Source organism: Choristoneura fumiferana, chromosome Z (assembly GCF_025370935.1).
Source record: "Choristoneura fumiferana chromosome Z, NRCan_CFum_1, whole genome shotgun sequence".
NCBI classification, from domain to species: Eukaryota; Metazoa; Arthropoda; class Insecta; order Lepidoptera; family Tortricidae; genus Choristoneura; species Choristoneura fumiferana.
Window position 1 is genome coordinate 25154228 of NC_133472.1, and position 22601 is coordinate 25176828.

At 40.1% G+C, this 22601-nt stretch overlaps 3 protein-coding genes across 3 annotated transcripts; 2 read left to right on the plus strand and 1 right to left on the minus strand.

Annotated features, from left to right (window-relative positions):
• Nucleotides 1-3782: 3782 nt before the first annotated feature.
• Nucleotides 3783-14530, plus strand: Flad2 (Flavin adenine dinucleotide synthetase 2). The gene is made up of 5 exons (XM_074094026.1): nucleotides 3783-3987; nucleotides 7375-7459; nucleotides 9492-9848; nucleotides 10313-10434; nucleotides 11379-14530. The coding sequence occupies exons 2-5, from the start codon at nucleotides 7388-7390 to the stop codon at nucleotides 11593-11595; spliced, it is 768 nt and encodes a 255-aa protein (XP_073950127.1). The 5' UTR covers nucleotides 3783-3987; nucleotides 7375-7387; the 3' UTR covers nucleotides 11596-14530.
• On the plus strand, nucleotides 3981-5525 carry LOC141432445 (tRNA (guanine(37)-N(1))-methyltransferase). Its single transcript, XM_074094016.1, has one exon. It carries the CDS (start codon nucleotides 4027-4029, stop codon nucleotides 5374-5376), a length of 1350 nt encoding a protein of 449 aa, XP_073950117.1. The 5' UTR covers nucleotides 3981-4026; the 3' UTR covers nucleotides 5377-5525.
• Nucleotides 14531-14710: 180 nt separating the features above from the next.
• Nucleotides 14711-17455, minus strand: LOC141432462 (GPN-loop GTPase 1-like). Its single transcript, XM_074094039.1, has 5 exons — nucleotides 17095-17455; nucleotides 16612-16664; nucleotides 16037-16122; nucleotides 15792-15932; nucleotides 14711-14878 (listed from the first exon to the last, which is right to left on the minus strand). The coding sequence occupies exons 1-5, from the start codon at nucleotides 17251-17253 to the stop codon at nucleotides 14796-14798; spliced, it is 522 nt and encodes a 173-aa protein (XP_073950140.1). The 5' UTR covers nucleotides 17254-17455; the 3' UTR covers nucleotides 14711-14795.
• Between the last annotated feature and the right edge of the window lie 5146 nt (nucleotides 17456-22601).

Consider the following 22601-nt stretch of genomic DNA (forward strand, 5'->3'; position numbering starts at 1 on the left):
AGTTATCATTTCGTCTCATGGGTGACCAAAAAGTAAGCCTAGTCAACTTTAAAAGTCTCTCGAGTCACCATTTTGTCTCTTGGATGACCAACTTGTCCCAAAAAAAGGCCTTAGTTTTTTTAATTTTTCACACAAGTGTTTCACGGTACTCGCTTTTTTTTACACGATTTGTTGTTAAATGAAAGAGGCAAATAAAACTTATGATGTACGTTTTAGTTGAATTAGATAAAAACTAATAAAAGGCAAAATATTTGTACAGTTTTTTGTCACCAGTGACTCAAGAGACATATTAGTAGTTGTAACATTCTATATAAAATGTGTTCACAATATTTTACATGTAAAACCGATATAAATGTGTTTATTTATGTATTGCACTGATTAGATCTTAATCAGCATGCCGGGTTATCTAATTATATCATGGTTACTCAGGGACCACTTTTGAGCTCGAATTATGTTTATGGCTATATAAAACATATAATAATCATAGAAGTCCGCGCAACTCTTGAATTTAAAAATTTAATATGTTTTCTACAATAAAAGCATATATTTATGTAAATAATCTACATTTTTATTTTGATTTGTTCTTTGCAAAAAACAAGAAAAAGTTGATTGACCTTAAATCAGTAGTGTTGAGTTTTTAATCTTTTTTTTATTGTGCCCAGTCTAAATATTACGAATTCGCATAAATTAAATGTTTTAGGGATGTTTCAACAACTAACTTAAAATTAAATGAAAAATATTTTCTGTGTGTCGTGTGAGGTTTTCAGTTATTTATTAGCACCTAATCAAAAGTTGTATTTTAACATTTTATTGAGGTATTAGCTTAAGTATTCATTTCCGATTCTGGAAAGAGGATTGAAGCTGAACCGCAATAAAAAAATAGTATTTGAAAGTAAATTATACCTGCGACCGGGATATCATAAGACTCGTACGCGTTATAAACTATAATAATTGAAGTTTTCCAGTTTTAAACATTTACTTATCAATAATTGATGGCGTAGATCCACTGTAGTGTGTGTAATGTGTTACTGTTATAATAAGATTACAGTCATGTATTGAACTTTCACACTTATCTCACATAAGTAAACAAAACTATCAAGGTATAATTAAATGTTTTGTTCATAATAATCAAATAATTACTTTTCATAACAAAGTGATACCTACAGGATCACAAATAAAGATAAATATTTTGGTTCATATAATACAGTGTGCTAGGAAATCAGATGCGGATATTTTAAGGATCGATTATTTGCATCGTCGTAAATTGGTTTCAATTAAATTAAATTAAAAAAGAATGCAGTTAATGTTAATGCGAGGATGAATTTTTTTGAACGGAATGGTATTTTTGTATGAAGCAAAAAATATTACCACACATACTTAAATAATTATGTGTATAATTAATTATTAGGTTATTAATTACATACCTGAAAATATCCGCACCTTATATATTTTATTATAACATAATTTGTTTGAGTAATAAACCCGGTCTACACGTAACTATCATTTTATTTTAATAACTGTTGTAACCACCATGATTGTCGATAACTGCTTGCAAAAAGATCGCATCGATGCAACTAGATTTTCACACATATTAGAGCGCGAATACTGTCCCTTATTTTTTTACACAGTGGGCTTCTAACGTTTCCGGATTCGCTTATTTTGTTATCCCAACGTTGGACATGGTTATAACAACTCATAATTTTTCAATGCGATTTAAATCCGGTGATCTGGCAGGCCAAGGAACGACTTTAACATTATTTTTGTGTTGATTAAACAGTCTTGCACAATATAACTGTTTTTTATCTGAAACAATTAAATAAACATAAAATATATAACGTAGATATCATTTTAATGAAGAAGTTGGTAGGATGACGTAACCAAAAAAAACTCACATTAACTCCAATTTCTCTAGAAATTTCCGACATATTTTTTTCCTTCTTCATATAAATTAATAATTTCACTACTTTTAACATCTCAATATTGCTGAGAACTCATTAAAGAATAATTACGATAATCAGCAGATTCAACTTGAAAGAGACGATCAAGCGATGTTGCAAGCAGCTGAACAAGTAGCAAAATCTTTGTAATAAAAACTTAGCCTGGTAGTTTGAAGATCTTCGTCTACCTCTTTAGTTTCGTTAACACGCATGACTTACCGATTAATTTTAGACGACCCGATATAGATCCGATTTCCATCGCTTATGATACAGTAATATTGTCGAGTTATGAACTTCGTTCTTCGTTCGTATGTCACAAGTCTAATCCCACCAGGCGATAATATTGAGTTTGTGTTTTTGTAAATTTACTGAGATTTGGAGATTACTAAAGTTGACACTATTCGCAACATGGGTCTTCAAAATAAAAGAATTCATTATCATCAGGCCTCCCAGCCTATAGATACACGTCCCATGCTGGTCACAGGCTCCTCTCAGAATGAGAGGGCTCTGGGCCGTAGTTCCCACGCGGCACGTGCGGATGGGAACTTCACACACACCAAAAATGAACAAGAAACGATAGTAATGCGAATAATAATATTCTCTTCTCTTACGATAAGTACGAAAGAGACAGAAAATGTCGTTACGCGATTCGCGTATCATCCACGGTGTCCACCCAGGGGGGCATAATTAAGTACTACGGCAGCGAATATAAAATTTCTAACATGAGTATAACATATTTTTTAAGGTTAGCGCCAGCGCCATCTAGTGAGATATAATAAACTAACTAAGTTAGTAAATAAGTAAATACCGCTAATCACTTCAAACATAGAGGCGCTGTTTCTCGCGTCAGACGATATTTTGGAAATGTCCATCGACTTTGCAGCCATAGTACCTACCATCAGCCAAATAAGTCGTCTATCAATTGTAAAGAAATTCCTATCAAATGAATATGTCGCTAAAGTCGAACCTTTAAGTTGACCGACACGTCTATTGGCATTATTTTTTAAGACATGCAACGATATCACTTTAGGTTGGTAGACTATANAAGTAGCCTAGATCACTCTCTGGCCCATAAACTATCTCTATGCCAAAAATCACGTCGATCCGTCGTTCCGTTTCGACGTGAAAGACGGACAAACATACAAACACACACACTTTCGCATTTTATTTCGACAAAATCGGGATTCTCGAAAATAGTGGCCGCGTACGACCTCTTGGCGTGTGCAAAATAATATTTTACGAGGCCCTGTGTTGGCGCACCACAATTTAAATAATGAATTTTTAATTGAGCAAAATACCTAAAACCTTGCGAAGTTGCGATGCACGAAGCCACTCAGCAGGGCCTACTACGAAACTCGAAACTCGAAGTTCGTTCGTGTAGTGCGGTCCGTCTGACACTTGAGTATACTATTTAATACGAGAGCGAGAGGGACGGTACAACTTCGAGTTTTGTAGTAGCCCAGCAGGCCAAAAGGCTGTTTGCGAGGGGCCCAGCCTACGGAACAAAAATACTGAACCAGTTTTTTCTGTTCCGTGCAAAAGCTGCTTTACAATACCTACGCCTCGCTACGCTACTACTCGGAAACGGCTTTAATGATTTCAATAAAATTTGTTAAGCGAGTGTTTTCGGGGGCAGACAATCAATGTAGCTTGGTCTTATTTCTATGAAAACACGGTATTTTCGAGTTTTAGATTAGCTCAAGAGAAGCTCGGTCGCCCCGGTAATTCTGAAATTAAAATTCTGCTTTTAGCTTCTCAAATTAAAGCAGACAGAGCCTACGGAAACATCGCAAAAGAAAAATACGAAATTCTATTGTTCACAGTAATCAATGCGTGCAACGAAACGAAACGAAACGTCAAACAACAAATTGACAAGTAATGTGTCACGCTTGAATCCAAACTTTCTTGCAAAAATATCGTATGTTTATAGACTTGTGTACTGTGTAATATTATTTTGACTGTAAAGTATTAAAAATCCCTATAAAAAGCAGCATATATGTCATTACCTGAAACCTCGGAACGTAAATAAACCCTGACCTCGAATATATAGGTTAGTATGACGATGTGTTCGTGTTCGTTTTGATACCGTATGGGCATGACTTTAGTCCGCTCATTATTTCTCATAATTCATCAAAAAATGTCTACATCTTCATCAGCAATTTTGACGCCCGTGGGCGTCCGCGGTATGAACGTTTTAGATCGTGCAAAATTCTTGCGTAACATAAAAATTCCCGTTCTGAAAGTCGCTGATGAAAAACTATCAAAAATTACACCAATTTGCAAACAATATTTTCTTAAATTAGAGAACTTTAAACCTGTGCAAAGTGTCAGTGGTGAGAAGCTAAAGTGCATCCACATGAACCCAGAGAAAATTGGTGCATGGACTGATCTTTCTGAAATAGATCGCAAGTCTCTAAAAGAACATAGCGTAAATGAAGACAACTTTATTATGAAGGATATCGAACTATCATATGAAAACTGGTCATACGGGACTATATTCAAAGCTGTTTTGCCAGAAAATGAAGACATTGTAAGTGGTTTTACTCAAGTTGGTCACATAATTCACTTAAATTTGAAAGACCACTTGCTACAGTATCGGCCTCTTATAGGGCAAGTGCTTGTCAACAAGATTAAGAGCTGTCGCACTGTAGTAAACAAGAGCAGCACCATTGACAACACTTACCGTAACTTCAACATGGAGGTGATTGCTGGTGAAGAGAACTTTCTTGTCACTGTAAAAGAAAATCTCTGCAACTTTACATTTGATTTCTCCAAGGTTTACTGGAACTCTCGCCTTGGCCAGGAACATGAAAGGATCTTGAACTTTTTAAAACCTGGGGATGTGCTGTTTGACGTCTTTTGCGGTGTTGGCCCGTTTGCAATACCAGCAGTGAAGAAAAAATGCAAAGTATATGCAAATGATTTGAATCCTGACTCTTTCAAATGGCTCAACCACAATGCTAAGACAAATAAACTGAACATGGCTCTTTTTAAGTCATACAATCTAGATGGGAAAGATTTCATACTCACTGTTTTCAAAGAATATATCACAAACTATTGTCTTGGCAAAGAGAAGTTAGAAAAAGGTGCCAAAATACATGTGACAATGAATTTACCTGCAATTGCTGTTGAATTTTTAAAATGTTACAAGGGCTTAATAGAAGATGAAGAATTATTGGAAAAATTTGATTGTGAAATTATAGTTTACGTATATTGCTTTGCTGCTGGTACCGATGTTCTTGCTGTAGCTAAGTCAATGGTCATTGACAATATTGGCTGCGATATATCTGATAATATAATAGACATCTTTGATGTTAGAAATGTGTCACCAAAGAAGGAGATGATAAGAGTTGGCTTCAAACTCGGTAAGGAAGTTATTTTCAGTGCCAAGGACTGTGTAAGTGAACCACCAAAAAAAAAACTGTGTGTTGATAACTAGTAGTGATAGTATGCTTGAATAAACAATTAAGTGATAACAGCATTTGTGGAAATAATCTTATTGGAAAGTGTTTTATATTTTGTAAGAAAACAGTTGCTTTTGCATATTGTTATCTTAATCTCCATGAATAAGTAAAAGTTTTACAATAAAGCAGATTTTTTTCTAAATAGTATTGTTTTATTTGCTTATCTATTAAATAGATTAATTACATAAATAAAAAGTTTTTTCATTGAATTGTGTTGCACAATGTTGCCTAATAGGTTAAAGTATTTGTAATCTATAATGTTGTACCACCAGCATGTTGTGGCAGTTATATTATGACAAGCAAAAATATAATTGGCAATTAACTCAAGCAAACTCATCTATTCTTATTCTGACATTATTATCTAGTTGCTATGCTCAAAATTAATATTATATTTCTGTTAGCTTTTGCCTGGGATTTTGTCTGCAAAAGATAAAAATTGTTAATTTAAATCATGAACTATTTGTGAGCCATATTTCATTACATTGAATAACAAACTTTCACATAACCTATGCTACAATTTAAACTTGATAAAATATCATGCAAACTGTATACCTAGCTCTTTTCTTGAATATATGCGACGGGTTACTGACAGCAGTTGAAATGCTTGTAGCATGTAGTTATGGACATCGTTTTAGCCCCAGGGAAGAACTTAAGATAGTTTTTATCCTGGAAAATTGCATAATTCTCGTGGGATAGTGATAAACGATTTCTTCGCAGACCAAGTCGCATACCAACATACCAACAGGAAAATAATTGAAAGATTCAATGAATCGCAGATAATGTGTGCGAGATTATAGTAATGAAAGCAGTATACTAGGTACTTCTGTAGTGCCTAAAATGAAATGTGTTTTAATTTGATATGGAGTCATAATTAATTAATTGTCACGTGATTACATTAATAGTTTCATTATCAGTAGTTAAATAATCTGTCTAAGGGTAATTGTTTCAGAAATATGAGTTTTTTATTAATTATTTTCCAACTACTAGAACTTTTTACCCAGAGAGTGCTTGCTCCAGCTAGAAGTAATGCTGAAAAATTCACTCTTATTAGATGTTTGTTAAACTTTTAATCTAGTGTTGTACAGTTCCGTAAGATTACATATTTGATAAAAAAAAATTTTTGGTCAAACAAACCTTCCTGACTGAGTCTTTGTAGACTGCACTTGCATTGTCATCTAAACTACAGCAAAAACCACATAAAGTCAATCTGACCACCGGATGTGAGTGAAAATAGATTTCCAATACAAGGAGGTATTAAATCTTGACAAACATAGTACTTAGGTACTTACCTAATAAAACAAAGTGAAACAGTAGCTGCAGATACTATTATCTTGTACCAGTTGTGCAAATACATTTAATTACACACATCCCATAATTAAACGGTTAACGCTAATTTAAACAGACAAGTTTCACCATTTAGGGGCTGTTTCACCATCCATTGATTAGCGTTAACCGACGGTTAAATGTGATGCCGTCTTCGTCTATTCGAGCAAAACAAATAGAGACGGCATCACACCTAACCGCCAGTTAACACTAATCAATGGATGGTGAAACACCATTAGTAAACTAATAATAAACAATATTGAACCTTAGGTACGCTTTCTTACAGTAATGTGCTAATTAATCAAAAAGAAGACAAGTTTTACAGGTTCTAAAACTAAAATTAATTTAGACTTGTAACCATCAAAAATAAAATAGGTACAACTAGGTACACGTACGATATTTTATCACTTGTAGTATACAGTTTTGAACCGAAATAAGTAGTTAAAAAACCCGACTAACGACTTTTTTGGGTAATTTGGCACAAGTAGGTAGACCATGTTAAATGCGCCGACGCAGCTCGCAGGCGCGCGGGGCGTCCGACGAGTACAAAACAGCGATGAAGCGAGTCGAGGCCACTTGTGCTAAAGCCGTAGGTACCTGCCACATGAACATCGAATTGTTTTTAAGTTGATTTCAAATGCTCATTTCAGACTAGTGTGCGAAATGCCACAGCAACTCGAAGACGTGGACATGGATCTGCCGGATTTCACTGATGTCCTTGAGGAATCTAAACAGGTATGATTATTATTAAATATGAGCTGATTCAAGTTGTAGTATAGAGTAAAGATTTCCCAAGATTAGTCCTGAGATTAGAGTCTGTAAATCCTGAATGAATTTTCTTTTGAATTTATTTTCTCGAAAATCTCAACACCTTTTCTCAACACCTGTTAGAACGATATTTTGTTATTATTATTATTATTATGCAAGAAAATACCAGTGATAGGTACAGTCACCAGCACCAATATCTGGCACAACAAGCGTGCATAAATATCTGATACGACTCTATTTCTAGGGCCGAAAGGACGTTTTAGACATTTTTGCACGCTCCGATGTGGCAGATATTAATGCTGGTGACTGTACCTAATTAGTGACTTTTGCTTGTCACCCGACGATATAGTTTTTGCAATTTTTTAATTAGTTCTACCTAGGTATATGTAAGGTATTTATTGTATCGGCCATATTGAACCATGTTTTTTTAGGGTTCCGTAGCCAAAATGGCAAAAACGGAACCCTTATAGTTTCGCCATGTCTGTCTGTCTGTCCGTCCGCGGCTTTGCTCAGGAGCTATTAATGCTAGAAAGCTGTAATTTTGCACGAATATATATGTAAACTATGCCGGCAAAATGGTACAATAGAAAATTCAAAAAATATTTTTTATTGTACCTCCCATAGACGTAAGGGGTATTTTTTTTCTAATCCAACCTTTTAGTGTGGGGTATCGTTGGATAGGACTATTAAACCCATTAGGGGGTTGCTAAAACGATATTTCGATTGAGTGATTTGTTTGCAAAATATTCAACTTTAGTGCAAATTTCATTAAAATCTAAAAAATGGGCGGGTGAAAAAATTGAAAAAATTCAGGATGGTAGTAAGTATATCAAAAGGTTAAGTTTTCTTGAGAATTATTAGCAGTTTAAGAGTAAATATGAGCCTAAGGTATAAAATATACCTAAACTTGGAATATTCCGTACAAAATACGAAATCCTTAGAAAAATATTAGGTACTTGATTTTTTCGTTATGGCTACGGAACTCTATTTCGGGCGTGTCCGACACGCTCATGGCCGGTTTTTTTTATTTGATTAGATGGAAAACGAGCAAGTTGGTCTCCTGATGGTAAGAGATCACCACCGCCCATAGACACCTGCAACACCACTGGGATTGCAGATGCGTTGCTAACCTAGAGGCCTAAGATGGGGTACCTCAAGTACCAGTACTTTCACCGGCTTTCTTAAGTGGGTGATAGACGTGCAAACTTAACGTACCGCGGTTTTTAAGCTTTGCGAGCTACGAGCAAGATTTCAAACCGGATGGATCGCGGCGGTTCTAAAGTACGCGTACTTATGGTGACACACAGGCGAAAAAGTCGTCGAGCCATAAGCACAGAATATATAATAGTACTAACGTACCATAAGTACACTTGCTCGTACGTCTATCACCCACTTTACTCTCCATGCCGAAACACAACAGTGCAAGCACTGCTGCTTCACGGCAGGATTAGCGAACAAGATGGTGGTACCAATCCGGGCGGACCTTGCACAAAGTCCTACCACCTGCAAATAAATAACTTTTTACTTATAGGTATTTATTAATATATAATACCTTTAATTAAACGAGCAATTCTTGTATATATATAAATATACCTATATATTTTGGGGATCTCGGAAACCGCTTCGACGACGCAACGATTTCGATGAAATTTGGCACGTAGGGGTTTTCGGAGATGAAAAATCGATCTTGCTTGGTCTTATCTCTGGGAAATGCTCGGTAGCGAGTTTTAGCCCGAGCGGAGCTCGGTCGCCCAGATATTTTTATTTAAGCGCCGGCTCTAGCCCTTAATCCAGGTAGAGCGAGATTGTCTACACCGCTTCCGCGCCTCACAAAAGTTCTAAATATTATTTTGCACTGGGAACTGGAAAATGGTGCCCCTTGCCATCTGACTGACGCCTAGAGTGAACGCTCCTCTTAGTCTACCCCAGGACCGGCGCTGCAGAACATGTTACAAATTAATAGCTCCTGAAACATATTTTTAACATTGATGATTCATAGGTGCTTCGAAGATGCTTCAAAAAATACAACCACGACGAAGTATTTCTATCATTCAACGGCGGCAAAGACTGCACAGTTCTCCTTGACATCACCATAAACGTGCTACTAGACATATACAAAACCAATACTGTGATAAACGACCTCAAAGTCTTGTATATAAGAACAACGAGTCCCTTTAGAGAGCTAGAAGCGTTCGTGAAACAAGTGGAAGCGCACTATGGGATAACACTTGTGGTTACTGAAGGAGAAATGAAGAGTACGCTTCAGAGGATTCTTGATGAGGACGAGCGGTTGAAAGCTTGTTTGATGGGGACGCGCAGAACTGATCCATACAGCAGCGATTTGGAATTCATGCAGGTACCTATGTAACAAGATAATTTCACGCCGTCCTTTTAGACAGGCTGGCTAGTAAAAGTCGAACCAATTGCGATACGTAGTTAGATTAGATACATACCCTATCTTATTTTAACTTTCAGTAGCTTTTCTTCTTACCATTTTCATATACCTACTTGGCCCTAAAGCGTTTCAATTGAACCGCCGTTCCCGTGTGTTACGAAAATCGAAGGATAAAATATCCATGAACTAAAACCAATTACAGTTCTGCGAGTTCTGCGACCACACACTACACAGGGATTTATAGTTGAATCACGACGCAGCTGTTATCAGTAATATTATGTTAGTAACACACTGAAAACGATTGAAACAGAGGCCCACTCACCTAGGTGTATGCTTGCTTATTTGTTATCTATAGTATAGATTCTGTACCATCAAAAAATCTTTTATTATTCATCATACCTAATGTGCCTATTTGTTTCTTTCAGAAAACAGATGCGAACTGGCCACAAATAATGCGCGTGTCGCCCCTACTGAACTGGTCCTACCATCAAATATGGAGCTACATCCTGTCGCGACAAGTGCCGTATTGCAGCCTCTATGACAAGGGGTGAAACATTTTTTATTATTTCAATCCATCCCATCCCAGCCTATATACGTCCCACTGCTGGGCACAGGCCTCCTCTAAGAACAAGAGGGCTTGGGCCATAATTCCCACGCGGGCCCAGTGCGGTTTGGGAACTTCACACGCACCATTGAATTGCTTCGCAGGGTTGTGCAGGTTTCCTCACGATGTTTTTAAATTTCAAATGTAATTCCGCACATGAGTTTCGAAAAACTCAGAGGTGCGAGCCGGGGTTTGAACCCACGACCCTCTGCTTGAGAGGCGATAGGTTCAATACCTAGTCATAAAATAAAATACTTTTAATTATTGCTTTTATTGTTGCGGATGCGCATATCCGACGATAAATTGTTGGATTACTAGTTTTTAATAGAAATAATAACTGGATGTGACTATCATAGTGCAATGTTTTGCCGCCCTTTCATTCTGTTTCTATTTAAAACATATGAGTACTTACCTACTTCGCAACATTAATTAACTACCTAACCAATAATTAAAAAACAGCTCTATTAAAAATATAATTAGTTTTAACTCGGAAAACAATAAGTAAGTTGGCTAACAAGTGACGTCAAAGTTCAGTATTGGGACCATACAAAATCTATCGATTTGACAGCTCATAAAAAGTTGGCCAGTTGATTGGGTTGCTGTGTGGTCTTCATTCGCTTATTCTGTCTAAATCGAAACGCTGGTAATGGTGATTTTCCACCGGCGAGGCGAGGCGAGACGAGGCAAGACGAGAATTGAAATTTGTATGCATTCTCGCGCGCCCGCCGCGAGCCGCCGCGGGCCACCGCGGGCGCCGCGAGCCGCCGTGGGCGCTGCCATACAAATTTCAATTCTCGTCTCGCCTCGTCTCGTCTCGCCTCGCCGGTGGAAAACCACCTTAATGCGTGCAAAAGCGGCAGATTTAAAAGTAAAATTGGTATTTACAGATACACATCTATAGGCAGTACAAAGAACACCTGGCCGAATCCAACCCTGGCGTACAAAGACTGTTCGGGCTGCGTGAACTACCGCGCCGCGTGGCTTCTCCCCGACGGGGCGTTCGAGCGCGCTGGCCGCGGGGCCGCGCCCGCCCCGCTCCCGAATCTCTGCCTACCTACATCCATAGCTGAAAACGGACAAATTCTAAATGAAAATGTACTATAGTTGTAATTAGTTCAAATTAGTTTAATTTCTTTTGAGAACCAGTGCTTGTTAAGAATGAAACTAAATCTTAATGAAGTAATTAACAGGTACATATTAGGCAGCGTGCCTTTTAAATACTTACAAAAAAAAGTTCATAATGGGTATTGAAATAAAATCAAGAATAGTGAAATAAAAGCTTGCATCGACGATAAAATCGTGTCTATGTGAACTGAGCATTCTGTTATTTTAAGTGGCTAAGCCAATGTGTACAGCCCGCGACGCGTAAGTGTAGCACTGACCGTTAATATCTGCGCATGTGACAGTCGCGCACACCCGCGCCCACCGCGCTGTCACCCGCCCCGCGCATCGCTCAATCCCCCACGATATCTTTGTCTTACGTGCATTGTCCTCGTTGTACCTACTTACCTAACCTATAACAGAGTCCAATGTTTTTTTTCGTCTATTTTTTTTTTCGAGGCTTAAGTGCACCTTTGTGACTATGCCAGCCTCATTGGAAGACTCGATGGCCACATTCATCAAACACTTCTATTGCGATGTCCAGATTATCTGGCTGCAAAGGAGTGCTTCTTCTTCATCTTCCGATACCAATAACATTCACTGCACCATTGAACAGGTCCAAATCACTCAAATACCTCTCACGGCTATCCATAGTCAATACATACACCACCAAAAAATTTACTAAGTCCTCAATCCTATTACAATCCGTGCACATTGAGGATTGAACAACTTTCATTATATTTAAAAAATTATTCAATGGAACATGACCTGACCGCACTCGAAACGCCCACACAAGTGAATCCCTCTACATCGAAGGACATGGATTACCATCTAAAACAATTAACAAACGTTTACTGACGTTCACCCAACTATGATTTAAAACTGTTTCTCGATATCTTAGTATTAAATAATAACTTTCTAACCTCAGAGGCTGTTGTTTTAAACTTTTCAGAACAATAAATGACGAGAATGTGAACATTAATTTAAAGTATCAGGCACAGATTGTCCCAGAAGTTACTTTCCAAACGGTTCGTCAAGAAATCCTGTCATAAACTGCAGAAGAGCCTGAAGAATGTCCATTCAGTAGTATAATTTTCGAAAACAAAATGTTTTAGTATGTAGATAATATTGTTATTTACTTCTAACACCTCATCAATGCATCTCTCTTGTGATTTGTAATTGTAGGTAGGTACACTTTTAGTATTTTTAGAAAATTGAAAAGCTCGACTATATTTATCTTAATTCAATTTAATGTAGCTTTAATTTTAACTTATCATTATCTTATGTTTCATGTAAGTACTTAAAAAGATATTTAAAGATTTATTTATTTTTAGACTATTTATTAAGACATTTTATGATGTGTTTTATTTAAATTTAGAACAAATTACGTAATAGGGCATATTAGGCAAAGCTTCGCGCAGGGGGCGACACTAGCACAAACCGTAAAGAAAACGCCATGACAAAGTCAGTTCTCTTTATTTATATTTTGTCGCTATGACGGATTATGACCAAAGAGTATTACCCATAGAAATCAAGACATTTATGAGTAACAAAATAAATTATATTTACATCGGTAGTAGCGTAGAGCTATATTCCCAATAATATAATTGAAATAATATGATATTACGGCATCCTACGGACTTTGAGATACTCAAAAAACATAAACCATAAACATATGGTATGTGCTAGTGCTGCACTCTTTCGGGATAAAATTGCAGTAATATTCCCTCTTGTGAAAATGTGTTCTTCTTATGTAAAATGTGCTATGCACTGTCAACTGGGTGTATAATGATATCGGCTGGTCTAAAATTCTTTTGCATAAAATTGTTAGTAACATATTTTTTTGCATAACAACGTTTTTTCTAAAATTTTTGGTCGAAATTGTTTTTCATTATATTTTTTGGTCGATAAATTGTTTAGTATAACATTTGAATAGTATAACATTGTTTTGTCGATTGTATTATAGGTATAAAATTGTTATTCCGAATATTGTTACCACTAATTTTGTCTGGAAAGCAAATATTCATATGAATTTAACGACTGAGGCGAAATCGACGGAGCTCTGCTTCGCGGAAGTCCTATTCCGCCTACTAACCTAACCTATAGTTGAGCAATCATGTTACACATTGTTTTTTTCCCTTAAACGATACTCGTAAGAACAGCGAATGAAAGCTAATTTGTCGAATTGGTATAAAATGCGGTCAGTATTTTAATTATAGGACATTGAATATTAGACTGAATAATAATTTGATCTAACAGTTTTATGGAATTAGCATTTTAGTAATAAATTTTTTAGACTAAACAATTATTGACCAAAAGTGCTATAGGAAAAAAAATATGCAAAAAATAAGTATACCATACAATATTGTACCAAACAATTTCGACCAAAATATTTTAGAAAAATAAAGTTTCGAGACCTTGCGAAGGGCACCCCTGTCAACTAATTTTATTTCTTTATTTCAGCAAAAGTTTTATGTCTATAACAATTACTAACTCCGTAGACCAGAGGCCGTATTGCCTAAAGTTTCTGACGCTCGCCATCGCATACAAAAACTGACATTTAATTGCGTTCGCGAGCAGCAGATACGTTAGGTAATCCGGCCTCTGAATTGAAATGGTTGACTAAGCATTTTCCCATAAACAAGCACTGTGATTATTATTCAATGCAATAACAAAGGAGTACTTATACTTATGTAAACTCAATCAATGCATTGGCAAAGCATTGTTGAAACACCAACTTTGCTCCAACAAAACACCTAACCTACATTTAAAAACGCGTTAAACCTAAGGCATCCTTCTAAGGAACTAGTGTTTAGCTGACATTTAATTATTATTAACTAGTTAATGGACCAAAAAAGATGTATCCTTGGCAGCATAACAAGTGAAACCTCCAGTGAATTAAGTAATAAAGAATTCGAATTTATTTTATCGCACCGAATTTTTGTTTTTTTTTTGTCATACCATCCTTTCAAATTCTATATGTTACATATTATCGTCTATAACCTATAAGTTATACGTCCCATTGCTAGAGGTAAAATGAAAGGGCTTGATCTATAGCTCCCGTTCGAGCCTGGTGTAATTTGGGAACTTTATACACACCAGTAGAACACAAAAGAAAGACCTTACATTAAAATTTTATTTAAACTTAAACCGGATTATACTTAAATTCTATATGTACATTCTTTACAAACAAAACACTTATACTATGACTTGTCATCCGTATTGTTTGGTTTCACGTGTTTTCTCAAGAACTCCTGGAACATCGCCACATCTGCTGGTTTGTCGTCTAAACAAAACAAAAGGTATTATGTAGCTGCAAAATATGAGTGGGCATTCGAAAGAGTATGTTGAACATGTTCGTTTTGATTCCCACACAAAGGAGAACACTACGTTTAAAATAGTAGATTGTTCAACAAAGGACTAAAACAAGCCATAATGACACGAGATGTTTAGCCACCCGAGCAGAGCGAGCCAATAATTTGTACCGCGGTTTTTTTCTTTTTTTTTTGTAAAGTAACGCTTTAAATGCTTGCATATTTAGCCAACAGATTCTACCTTGAAAACTATTTTAAAACTAATTAGACTATGCATAATAAAATGAATTCATCCTTAGTATAATTGAATAGATTCATATTCGTAAAAATCAATTGTTTCACTAAATTAATTCGGTATTTTTTTGCACAGTAGTCATTTTGAAGTTATTTCCACAACCTAAAAATTGTCTATACACAATCACTGAAACTGACGATAATAATTCACAAACACCGTGATTGGCTGTTTAGGGGTTTCCAGTCAAATAAAATAAAAAAACTTTAATCCCTAGAGATTAATGAGGAGCTTTAGTCCCGATATGCAGAGACTAAAGTAACATTTTAAGAGCATGAGAAGTGAAAACATTTTTTTTTACTTTGTGACTGCCTGAAGGTTCACGTTTTTCGAGCGTATGTATGTATGTGTGTATCAGGCAGTCTGCATTTTGTTTTTTTTAATTGTTTGTAGAATTTCGCTTGCGTTATGTAGCGAGGCTAGCTAGAAATCATAGGCACAGACTTTGTTTTACTATGTTGGCTCGCGTCAGACCACAATCAATGTTTTTATCATTTTAACAATAGCCAATTAGTTGACTTGGATTCAAAACAATTAAATTACTAGGTAATTAAATTAAATTTTTGAATTAACGGAGATGGCTACAGACATACCTATTTCTGTAGTTTGTTCAGTGCCTTCTTCATCACTGGAGCTCTCGTTACCAGGATGCTTCAAATACATATCACACATTTCTCGTCCCATCGTCACTTCTTCTATCAAATTACTTTTTTCTATTACTGTGTCAGATGTGTCTGTAATTGTGAATCATGTTAATTAAAAGCATACTTTGCAAAACAAATTGCATTGAACCAAATAGGTATATAGTAAATTAGTTTCGTATTGGGATTATACAAACTTGGGCCTTTTAGTAATTCTTCTTCTTTCTTTTTCTGTTCTGCTTCTTTTTCAGCGCGCATTTTAAGCCAGTCTGCTTTGTATTCACTGTAACAAACATTAATTTACTTAATATCAGACAAGAAAAGTAAAAAAAAAAATTGGGATTTCACACACATTGAATTGCTTCGTAGGCGTGTTCTTTATATTGTCCTTCACCATAAAGCTTGTGCTAAGTTTCGAATGTAATTTCGCACAAATTCTAAAAAATTCAGAGGTGCGAAGCTGGGATTTTAACTCAGGATCCTCTTGAGAGGACATAGGTCAAACGACTAGGCTACCACACTATTCAACAACTATTTATAAAAACAGCAACTGCTATTTAAAGACTGAAAAAAAAACAGTATGTTTACCAAAGACTGTTCTGCAAGGTGCAGGCATAAGCTGAGTCGATTTTTTATTTTATTTTTGCGAATTACGAGTAAATAATTCTCATTGTTTCCCTCTTAATAGTTTGTATTGTACTTTTAAATAGTTCGATTACAATATAATATTATTATTTGTGATGCATAACTTGTAAACAAACTATTAACTTACGTCTCATATTCCTCTGCAGCTTTGTCCACCAAATTGAAGAATTCATCAAAACCCTAAAAACATGTTTGTTATGTTATCTCATGAAAATAATACATTACTGGTTTAAAGTTTTAATTGAATTTACAAAACAATAAAGTTATTTAATTAACATATAAAGTCCATGAATGGACGGATGTGTTTCATTCAATTTGAACAACAGACACATTCAGTGAAACCAGGGTTTCCCAACCTTTATTTCGCCGAGCCTCCCCAAACCAAAAATATTTTCATGCCCCTCTTAAGTTTTAACAAAAATAAGAAACACATTTTTTGCGATTGAATAGCTATTCGTAACATTTAATTTACCTAGGTACAATGTGTTAGTTTTTTTTTTCGGGGACGTTTACCTATTATGCCCCCCCCCTGACATTTCTCTACGCCCCCCAGGGGGGCGTGCCCTCTTGGTTGGGAAGTCCTGAGTGAAACAAATTAAATCATACTCACTGCGCCTGTGTGAGAACTAACGCCACAGCACTTAAGGTCACAGTAGAAGTTGTCAAGTGCAAGCGCCATGGACCGAGACAGGTTGCCTACGTAGGTGCTGCCACCCTCCGCATCACCTTCTGCATCCAAAGCTTCTTGGAATGCCTCGAAATCTCGCATCCATTCAACTGCATAACTGTTGTCCACTACATCTGTCTAAGGTTATAGAGAAAAGTTAATGAACTTGCTCAATATATAGCTTGGCATTCTGTACGGTGGTATTTTGACTCACAAGCACAAAGGTTTAGTTGTACACTTTGTTTTAAATAACTAAATGAAAAATTTACGTAATACATTTTTTACAGCAGTAGGCCATCCATAATAGGGATCATTCAAGTATTATGCATATACTACAAGCCAACCACCCCCTTGTTAACAAAATAAGCCAAGTTAAACCCTTTCCCAGTGCAAACAAATTATTTTTTTTCTTCGCTCCTCTCTATTATTTATTACAATAAGTGGTCATTATACACTTATGTTTTATAGCTGACATAATCACCATCAAGCGAAAGCCCGGAAAAAGTAAGCTAAGCAACCATCACCTCACCCTCCCTAGGGTTAGTAACTTAGTCAATAAGATTTGAAAGAGTCATTAAAAATCGCTGGATCTGACTCATCTTCACCGGATTTACCCACCTCTACGCAGAAGTACAGAATGGTATCCTTATTGTGTACACATATTTGAATAATGTTACATTTTTAAGTTGAACCTTTAGTGGTCACACAGCGACAGAAGCCATATAAAGCAATTACACTTGTGGGCATGGGGCACCCAGACCCTTCACTATTGTCCGTCCAGCAGGGCTACACGAAACTCTTAACGAAGTTCTGTCGTTGTCCCTCTCGCTGTTATAAATAGTATAAGTGTCAGAGCCGCAGGAACTGAGTTTTGTATTGAATTAACATTTTATACCAGCGGGGTATAGGGCAGAATGAGTACGCTTGGGTATGCGGCGCTAAGCTATTGGCTCGTTCCTGTCAAGTCTGTTATACGCGTCCACGTCGCCCCCAGCTCGCCGACGTACGGGCTTGGGGGCGAACCCACTCCGTAATCACCTAATGAGTGGGTCGCGCACCCTGGTAATACTGTGGTCGGTAACGGGCGTCGCATAATACCATCTACCCCGGACCGCAGTAGCTAAGTATGACAGGCCATCTGCCGGGTATAGTAGGTGACCCGGTGGATTTAACACTGCCTACCTGCGTGTGTCCTGCGCAGTTGATCGCCGTGCGCAGGGATGAAGGAGTCCTGGGGGGTTGAGTCGAACGGGGTCGGGGTTACCTCGGGAGACAACACGCCCTCTTTGGTCTGGATTTCAGGCTAAACGGTAGCCTCGCAGCTAGCCACTGCGGGGAAATGGACACGCGTAACTGCACGGATGAGCTGGGTGCATTACGCTGGCGAGACGGGGTGGGGTCCTCCGGGAGGGCAAGGGAACCGGCCATGCTGACGGAACAAGGGTGGCGGAACCACTGGTGGTTGGGATGGATCACGATCATCAGCCGTCATCTGTAGTTCCCGATGTCGCGCAAGGAACCTAACCTGCACCGTCTATATCTGCTGCGTAGCCCCGGTGTCGTACACGACATCCCCAATGTTGCGGGCTCCATGGAGGGTAGGGAGCGCGGCGGATGAAGCAAAAAACCCAACTATGGAACAAAAAAGGTCCATAACCCAGGGACCAGATGGGAAACCTGACGGTACCTTACAGGTGGGCGGAACCGCGAAAGCGGGTCCATCCACTCACACGTCTTCAGGGTCTGCGCAAGCGGAACCTAACCGACAACACAAACAACGGGAGGGCGGGGCCACAATCGTGGAACTACCCTCCTTCACACGCGGAGCCAAGGCAGCGATGTCGACCTTGGCCTCCGCAAGCACACACACACATGGGGGCGGTGCTGCTAAGGTGGGACCGCCACACACCAAGCCACGTAAGTCCGTGGTCGGTCAAGGGAAGGCTGGGAAACCAGCTGGACCGAAGCCGACCACGTCGACTGCGAGCGACCATACAGGCCCAGCGCCACCTCAGGGAGGTGCAAAGCCAAAGGCGGGAGCGACTCCTGACGTCTCCGCGGCAACAGGGCAACCTGAGGCTAGTGGATCGACGACGGGAGGAGCTGCCGACCTCAAACATTTTGACGAGGCGTGGACTCTTGTTGACCACCGCCGGGGCAAAGGCAAGTCCGGCAAGGCGGTGGGAAGCGCTAGTGGTGCGGGAACCTCCCAAGCTGGAAGCGGTCCTGCGCCCAAGCGCAAGAGCAAGAAGCAGCGCCAGCGTCAAAAGGAGCGGGCGATAGCGGCGAAAGCTGCTAAGCGCGAGGCAACAGCTCTTGCCAAGAAAAACCCCAAAATAAAGGGGAACGTCAAGTTTGCGAAGGGAGCGGCAGGCAGCCAGGGCAACCAGGTAGCCGGTCGAGGCCAACGCAACGAGACGCAAGGTCAGAGCAAAGCCGGGGCTAAAGGTCCGACTCAGGCTACGGCTAAAAGGAACCGCCATGACGACACACAGTCGCCAAGAGGCGGGTCCAAGAAGCCGAGGCTTGAGGAAGGAGCTGAAGCCTCGTACGCGGAGGCGGTGCGGTCGGAGCTACTGGTTGCGGTAACAGCCGCGACCGGTGAGCCCCTGACTGCGCAGGCCTCTGCAGAAATACAGGCACGCCTGCAGGAGCAGTTGCTCGAGCAGGCAGTGCAAGAAACAGGCATCGACTGGAGTGGGGACCCCCAGTTTAGGGGGAAACCAATCCTTGCCAACGGCGCCCTGAAATTGTGGTGTGAGGACCACGAAACAGTTGAGTGGCTCACAAAAACAATTGCGGGGTTTACTTTGTCCACTGGTACTGGACTGATGGTAAAACGTCAGTGCGACCTAGTCCGGATGGTTCGCTGTGGCGTCCTGCTACCGGGTGACCAGCCGGACATCTGGAAGGTGGGACGCGCACTGCGCTACCAAAACAAGTGGGCAAGGGTGGACAGCTGGCTCCTCCATAAAGTGGACCGGCAAGAGGGGGACACGTTCCTCATCTTCAGTGCTCCGGAGGACGTGGTGCAGACCCTGATTGAACGGGAGCGCCGACTCTGCTACATGCTAGGGTCGGTGTACGTGAAATTTCAGGGTCCGAAAGGTAAATTTACCGAGCACCTGCCAACGGACACGGGCCACGAGGAGGAAGCCACCGGCTCCAAACAGGAAGCCACCGGCTCCAAACAGGCGAAGGGAATGAAGCCAAGGGAACACCCGGCTGACCCTAAGCCTCCTCCACAAGCGCAGTCGAGCCCCCTGAAGCCGACCCATGAAGCAGAGGACGAGGAGGAGCTGCTTCTGGGTTCGGAGGGAGGCTCTTGCGCTGCGGGCCTAGGCAACCTGGCCCTTGGGGGTCAGATTGGGAGGAGATGGAGGTGCTGTCGTCAGATGGCGAACCCAAATCCCCCAATCTGTAACCTCATACAAGCCAACCTCCACCACAGTGTGACCGCAACGGCTCAGATGCGGAAATGGTTGGAGGTCAACCCAACAGCCATTGCCCTGATCCAGGAGCCGTGGGTCAGGAATGGCATCGTATGCGGACTCCGAAGTGCAGGAGGTAAGATAGTCACATACACGGGCCCGGATAATCCACGGGCCTGCATCTACATCTCCAAGAACATACATGCGCATGCTCTAACGAGTTTCTGTTCTAGAGATCTGTGCGCTATTAAAGTGCATAGAGCGCAAGATCACAGCCTGCCAGAGGTGGTCGTCGCCTCAGTCTACATGCCAGAGGCTGATGCACCACCGCCACACGACATGACGAGGCTGGTAACCTACTGCGAAGAGGTCGGATTGCAGCTCATCATTGCCACTGACTCCAACGCACACCACGTCCTCTGGGGGATGCAAGTTACAAACGAGAGAGGTAAGCTTCTTGTTGAATACCTGATGACCACGAATCTGAATATCATGAATGTGGGATCGGAACCCACTTTTGTGAATAGACGTAGCAGAACGATCATCGACCTAACACTGGCTACAGAAGCGGCATCAGGAACCATCTCTAACTGGCATGTGTCCAAGGAGATATCATGTTCTGATCATAGATGGATCCGCTTCGACATGCAGGTAGTTACAGTCCCTGTTTCCCCAAAGCGTAACCCACGCAAAACCAACCGCGTGCTTTACGCCAATAGACTGGATCAGCTGCTCGGGGAGCGGTCGTGCCCAGACAGACTCGTGGGGACGGGACAGATAGAAAAACAGGTAGATATACTGACTGATAGTATCACAGACTCCTACCACGCTGCATGTCCTTTATCAACCCCGTCAGAGAGCACCAACAACAAGGTGAAATGGTGGGGTCCTGAACTGGAAAGGCTCAGGAAAAAGGTAAGACAACTATTAAACAGAGCAATGAATACATGCGCGGATCTGGACTGGGACAACTACAAGGAAGCCAAGTCCAGATACAAAAAACGACTAAGGTACAGAAGTACCGAATCGTGGCGCAAATTCTGCAGCAGCATAGAGACCTGCGTACAGGCCAACAGGGTAAGAAAAGTCCTAGCAAACCAAACCAATCAGGTAGGGGGCTCCCTAAAAAAGCCAGATAACACCTTCACCGGCACACCAGAGGAAACAGAGCGCGTACTGGTACAGACACACTTTCCAGGCTGCCACATCATGCGCTCAGTCCACTGGTCCGAGGAGGAGACAGTTACAACCGAGGAGCACTGGCAACAAGCACTCGAGGTAATTAGCCCATCAAAGGTTAAATGGGCAATTAGTAGCTTCGACTCCTTTAAATCCCCAGGCCTGGATGAGATCTTCCCGGCACTCCTGAAGTGGGGAGGACATCGACTGATCCAAAGGCTCACCACCGTTTTCACAGCGTGTTTAGCTCATAGATACATACCGAAACGGTGGAGGGAGGTAAAGGTAATATTCATCCCGAAACCTGGGAAAAGCGACTACTCCGAACCCAAGGCACACAGACCCATTAGTCTCACCTCGTTCTTGCTGAAGACTATGGAGAGGCTCTGTGACCGGGATCTGAGAGAACATGCCCTAGCTACAATACGTCTACACTCACACCAGCATGCGTATAGCCAAGGTAAATCAACAGAGTCAGCTCTACATGCAGTGGTCAGCAGAATAGAAGAGGCCATTGAAAATAAATCAATGTGCCTCGGCACCTTCATCGACATTGAAGGAGCCTTCGATAAGACCAACTTCAGCAGCATCACTTCGGCCCTGACAAGACACAGAGTGAATCCGGTCATGGTCGAATGGATAGGTAACATGCTCAGCAAAAGAATCATCAGACTCAACTCATCTGAGACACAACATGCACTGGTAGCCAGAGGATGTCCACAAGGAGGGGTGTTGTCACCACTACTGTGGAACATGGTAGTAAATGACCTCATAACCAGACTTAACCAACACCATTACTACACGATCGGGTACGCTGACGATATTGCTATATTAATAAGC